This window comes from Balaenoptera musculus, chromosome 5, assembly GCF_009873245.2.
Source record: "Balaenoptera musculus isolate JJ_BM4_2016_0621 chromosome 5, mBalMus1.pri.v3, whole genome shotgun sequence".
Classification (NCBI taxonomy): Eukaryota; Metazoa; Chordata; class Mammalia; order Artiodactyla; family Balaenopteridae; genus Balaenoptera; species Balaenoptera musculus.
Genome location: NC_045789.1, coordinates 42283473 through 42290170, shown reverse-complemented (window position 1 = coordinate 42290170; position 6698 = coordinate 42283473). Strand labels below are relative to the sequence as shown.

General features: G+C 33.2%; 1 protein-coding gene across 7 annotated transcripts in view; it reads right to left on the bottom strand.

Annotated features, from left to right (window-relative positions):
- Nucleotides 1-3241: 3241 nt before the first annotated feature.
- LIN54 (lin-54 DREAM MuvB core complex component) overlaps nt 3242-6698 on the bottom strand; it is a 68389-nt gene continuing 64932 nt past the window's right edge. For all 7 annotated transcript variants that reach the window (XM_036853376.1, XM_036853379.1, XM_036853374.1 and 4 more), the window contains exon 13: nt 3242-5567. In XM_036853376.1, the coding sequence (XP_036709271.1) occupies nt 5366-5567 (202 nt within the window). In that variant the 3' untranslated portion in view covers nt 3242-5365. The remainder of the gene's footprint in view (nt 5568-6698) is intronic.

Genomic DNA, 6698 nt, shown 5'->3' with positions numbered 1-6698 from the left:
AAGGAGATACACAAATGGCCTGTAATACATGAAGATGTGCTCAACAAAATTAGCCATCTGGGAAATGCAAAACCACCACAGTGAGATGTCACATCACACCCACTAGGATGGCTATAATAAAAACGACAGGTAACAAGTGTTGGCAAGAATGTCGATAAACTGGAATCCTCATACAATGTTGGTGGGAATGCACACTTTGGAAGACAGCCTGGCAGTTCTTCAAAAGGTTAAATGTAGAATTGCCGTGTGACCCAGCAGTTCTACCAATGGGCATATACCCAAGAGAAATGTACAAATTTCATAGCAGCATTATAATAGCTAAAAAATGTCCAACTGATGAATGGGTGAATAAAAAATGTGTTGTACCCATTCAGTGGGTCACATGGTAAGTGTATGTTTTACTTTATAACACACTGCCTGAACTGTTTTTTTGCAAAGTGATGTACCGTGCAGTACTTCAACCAGTTATGTATGAAAAGTTCTAGTTCTTCTACTTCCTCCCTAGCTTTTGGTATCGTCAGGGTTTTGTTTTGAATTAGCCATTCTAATGGGTGTGCAGTGATATGTCATTGTGGCTTTCATTTCCATTTTTCTAATGACTAATGATGCTGAACATCTTTTCATAGGCTTATGTGCCATTCACAGTCTTCTTAGGTGAAATGTCTGTTCAAGTCTTTTCCCTATATTTTAGGGAAGGTTGGTTGTTTTCTTATTGAATGTTAGTTATATATTCTGGATACAAGTGCATTATCAAATGAGTCTTGCAAATACCTTCTCCCAGTCTGTGGCTTTTTAAATTTTTTTACTGAGGTGTAGTTGATGTACAGTATTAGTTTCAGGTGTACAACATAGTTCACAATTTTTAAAGGTTATAATGTGGCTTTTACTTTTTCAGTGTTTTGAAGAACAGACATTAGTTTTGATAAGTCTAATTTATTGACCTTTTTTCTTTTAGGGATCATACTTCTTAGTTTCATATCTAAGAAACCTTTGTCTAAACCAAGGTCACAGATTTTTCTTCGTATGTTTTCTTGTAGATATTTTGCAGTTTTAGGTTTTGCATTTAGGTTATGATCTATTTTCAGTCGATTTTGGTGTGTGGTGTAAGTTCATATTTTCACATATTGATGGTATCCCAGCACCATTTGTTAAAGGGCTATTCTTTTCCAGTGAAATACCTTTGATCCCTTGTCAAAAATTGACCACATAAATATGAATCTATTTCTGGGCTATTCTGTTCCCTTGATCCATGGATCTTTCATCAATACCACATTATCTTGATTAGCCTTATATAAGGCTTGAAGTCAGGTAGGAATCCTCCAACTTTGTTCTTTTTAAAAAAATGTCTGGCTATTCTAGTACCTTTCCATATAAATTTTATAATCAGCTTGTTTTTACAAAAATTCCTGCTGGGATTTTGACTGGAGTTATGTTGAATTTATAGATTAATTTGGGGAGAAATGATATCTTAATAACATTTAATGTTCCAATCCATGAATATGATAATGTGTATATTTTTGAAGGTCGTCTTTGATTTTTTTAAATCAGTGTTTTTCTACATTTCACATACAGATCTTATACATATTTTTGTACATTTCATGTTTTGTGGTGCTACTATAAATGCTAATTTTAGAATTTCAGTTTCTAAGTGTTCATTGCTACTACATAGAAATACACTTTTGCATACTAATGTTGCTAAACTCACTTATTAGTTCTGGTACCTATTTATTAAGATCCTTTGACTTTCCTATATAGGCAATCACATCACACCATCCACAAATAGTGTCATATTTATTCATTCCCAATCTATAGTTTTTGTTAAAAAAAAAAAAATTTATTGTACAGTGACCTCAGACACAACGTTTTAGAGGAGGGTTTTGTTCCCAATCTTAGGGGGAAGCATTCAGTCTTCACTATTCATATGATGTTAGCTGTAGGCTTTTTTGGTTGAGGATCCCTTCTATTCCTAATTTGCTGAAGAGTTTTTTTTTTTTTTTTAATCATAAATGGGTGTTGAATTTTGTCAGATGATTTTCTGCACCTTTTTGGAAAAAAAACTTTTTGAGATATAATTTACATACCACAGTATTCACCCTTTTAAAGCATATAATCTAGTAGTAGTTGGTATATTCAAAAGGTTTTCTGCAATTTTTGAGATGCTCATGTAGTTTTTGTTTTGTATGCTGACACACTGAACTACATGGATTTCTTTGAATGTTGGGTCAACTTTTTATTTCTGGGATAAACCCAACCTAATCATGATGTATTTTTTTTTTTTACATATTGCCAGATTTCATTTACTAATATACTAAATTACAGAGTTACATTAAAGTCTGTGGCTTTAAACATTACCCTGCATATACCCTTATGGCTTTTGAATAAACTAAAAATGCCTTAAATGCTTTCATAAAACAATTTTAAAATAAAATTTTAATTAAAGCCTTTATATCTTAACATTTTATAAAATCACTTGGATTATAAAAAGCTCACATTTGGTCTATAGATAAGGACAAAATGTGCATTAAAGAAGCCCTAACAAGGAAAAAACAAGTCCTAAGTTATTTACATAATGAAAAATGACTACAATAGTAAAGGCTTTCTAGCTGGTTGGCTTCCCTCTCCTTTGGGCTGCTGCTTCAGAATTCCTTTATAAAACACATAAGGGATGCAATATGATCACAGGGCTGGAGGTCCTGGTTTGAAGCTGCATTTACATAAGAAGCATTCATTTTCTTAGCTATTTGTGTTATAAAACAATAAAAATAGAAAACTTTTCTAAAGGTATTTTTATTCACATTTTACATAAGACTGAGAAAATGTCAGTTGTCCATATCAAAGAATGGGGAAGCCAAAACAGTAGTCTCTCCCCCAAGGTCACTGCTCCACTTGTTTTTTTTTACCTGTAACATTGTTTCTGTTTCCCATAATAGTCCAGAGGTAAGACCTACAGGTTGCTTTTAGTGCTTGAGAGAAAAGGACACTAAGAAAGGGCTCATCATAAGAACATCAAACATTAAGAGAGAAGAGTTTCTGCCCTTAAAAGAAACAGTGGAAAAAAGACAAGACATATTCTCATTTCAAAGCAATTTATGTTAATGATAACTGGGCAAAATGATAGATTTATTTTTTAGTTGTGTGCTTTCAGAAGTCATGTCAAATTTACTTAATATCAGATATTTTAAAAGGTTTCTTACATCTTAAATGGTTAAAAGTGGTGTTATTAAAGAAAAAATGCAAACCCTTTTTTTACAGAATAGTATAAATGTTTATTTTCTGTATGATTTACTTTGCTGTCCTGTTTTTACAATATAGAAAAGTGTATTCTTTGAATAGCTCTAGTAAATATAAATTTAATCTTTCTACTTTGGGATGTAAATAGAGCTAAAAAATTATATACCCAACCCTCCCCAAATAGTCTTTTAAAATTGTTGAATTAATGTGGATATTAATCTTGTTCAGCAATTTGATGCAAATGCCTAAATACAAAAAGTTGTTTAGTAAGTACTACACAGGAAGGAAAAGTCTTAATACTTTAGATAGCTTCCTGAAAATCAGAAAAACTAGTAGCATTTGATTGCACCTTCAAATTTTTACAAGCAAAACATTCTCAAGCAATGCCGTCATACATAATCTACAACTGTAATCCAAATTTCACAAACATTTTATGCACACTGTATATAAATACACATCACAAAGGTGCAATTAGAATTAAACACAGAATATGTACAGAATGAACAAAGTTTAGGTTTAGACAAAAAAGGTATTGTAATCTTTTGAAAAATAACTTGATTAGATATTATTTTATCCTCTTACACTAGTTTACATTTTTACAAATTTTAATTAAACATACTAGATTGAGGTGCTAAGAATGTTTGCACTATCTACATTTAAAGTTACTGCACTATAATTTTATAAATCCAAATTTTAAAAGGAAAATGCTTAATGAATAACGGAATCTTTTTTGGATTACTTAATTTCTATTGCCTATATCTTGCATGTTCATATGAACATATATACACACTTAATACATACAACTATAGATTCCTTGTAGGAAATGTAATAATCATATACTACTAATTACTGAGGATTAAGGTACCTAGCAAAATGCCTGAATTCCAACATGGTTTTTTCGCAACATAAAATCCAGAGTCCTATTGTAACAGGCTCTTAAATTCATAAAGCTTTTGAATTCTGAATTACTGAAAATGATTTAGGTTATCTTAGTAATTATATGAAAACACTCATACCTTTAGCTAACCAAATCACTGGCTAAAAATAATGCCATAATAAGCTTCCCTTATAAAAAGAAATCCCACTACAATTTTGAAAGCTTTGTTAGGAGGCCCCTTTCAGTAAATCAAGTAAGAGTCACAGATTGGTTTGAAACCTCTTAGTTCAAAAGTCTATAAAAAGAACTGTTTGTATAGATGAAAAATCCTTCTCTAAATTCATCTCTTAGAGCTTCAATATTCTTTATTTCTCCATCCAAGCCAAATTTGTTAACTGGTAATTATGTAAGGTTCTATTTTGTCACTACATAATCATAATGTTTACTTCTATTCATATGCACCGCTCATTTTAATAGTACCCCTTAATCACTGACAATTTATTATTTCAAATACATACTGCCTCCTTGAAAGAAAATGGAAACATCCCAGAGCATTTCTTAGTCACTCCTTATTATAGAAACAAATTGTCTGTCCTTGGAGAATTACTTTCTGTCTGTTAACACTTAATATGTTTTTTAAAAAAACAAAATAACTTTTTAAAAGTGTGCCTACGGAGTACTTCCCCTTCTGACAATTCCCAAAGTGACAACAGGATATATTCCAGAATCCACCCTAAAAAGTTGGTTTTTTAAAAAAAGATAGTGCTTTTCTAAAGACAAAATGTCATTTGAATATGTTTCATAAGACTTTGTTTATGTAGACATTCTATCTGCTTATATTCTAGATCTAGTACCAAAGAATGACTGGGTAATACCAGTGCTTCTTTGGCTTTTTCTACTGGAACAAAGTCATACAACGCCATACATTATAAATTATATAATAGTAATTTATAAATGTTCTTTGTCAATAGAATCAGAAGGACAGAACATCTAGTTCTTAAGAAACCCAAGCACATTAAAAATCTATATAATACAATAAAGAAAAATTCAATTTAGATGGGGCATAAGCAGATTTAACTAAGATTTAAAATGTAATTTCCTCGTTTAAAATTTCTCCTCTTTCAAAATATTATAATGTCAGGTCTCACAAGACTGAATTAACAATACAATAATTGTTAAACTATCTTCCAGAAAATCAAGTGTCCCTGCACCTTCAATTTTCTGTACAGTTCAATTTATCAGTCTTTTGTGCAAGAGTTAGCAATTCATGGCACAAGGGTCACTTTTTGCTTTTCCTGCAGAGTTGATGACGCTCATCAAACATCGCCCAAATTCCTCAAGTATCATCCGTTCAGCTGCTGCCTTTGATTTCCCCTTCTTGTCTGCCTGCTCTGCCTGGGCAAGAAGGCAATTACACGTGGCTTCAGCTACTTCCTTAGTGACAAACGTAAATGGCAATCTGAAATGATTTTTAAGAAAGAGAGAGAGATGATGATGGTGTTGAATAACAGCAAAAGTGGCTGACATTCTTTCACCCAGAAATCTGTCGACATTTTCATGATTCAGCAAGCACACTGAACATCACAGTTTGTGCGATGAACAAAAGCACATCCCAGAGAACTTTTAAAAAGTTAGACCTGGTTTTATTATTGAACATATTTTAAAAATATAACGTTTTACGTAAAATACATATAACCTAGACAAGGTTACCTGGTTAACTGAAACGTAACTCTACATGTTGACTGGATACTGCTATAACAAAAGTCCTCCTGATTCATGTATGTAAGCTCTGAGTGCAGTTTTTGTTTTATTTACTGTTGTTTCTGCACTGCCTAGAACAGTGCCTGACACAGAGACACTCCATGAATATTTGCTGAATGAATGAATAATATTGGAAATTGAAAGCACTATCTCGTGGACAACATGGAAAATAAAGCACTCTCCCATAGTCCCATATAATGTTTGTAAAAAACAAAAAAAGCACACCAAAATTTTGCATTATTCCATGATATCAAAAACGAAACAACAGGGACACCAGATGCTGTTCTATACATGGAGTTTCATTCATAACTATTGAGTATTAAAGCAGAGGAATCCATCCCGAGGCTAGCTATATGTAGCCAAGTTGTAAAGGCTAAGAGACAAAATCGGGTAACCTAATCTAACCAGTAACTCAACAACCTGTAATAAGCAGTCACTGATAGAAGGAAACTTCAAAACAAAATGAATGAAGTCTGGGACTTCCCTGGCGGCACAGTGGTTGAGAATCTGCCTGCCAATGCAGGGGATAAGGGTTCGATCCCTGGTCCGGGAAGATCCCACATGCTGCGGAGCAACTAAGCCCAAGAGCCACAACTACTGAAGCCCGCATGCCTAGAGCCCGTGCTCTGCAACAAAGAGAAGCCACCGCAATGAGAAGCCCGCAACGCAACGAAGAGTAGCCCCCGCTCGCTGCAACTAGAGAAAGCCCATGCACAGCAACGAAGACCCAACGCAGCCAAAAATAAATAAATAAATAAATCTAAAAACAACAACAACAAAATGAATGAAGTCTGAACTTAAGGCCCACTATGACAAGATAGGGTGACAG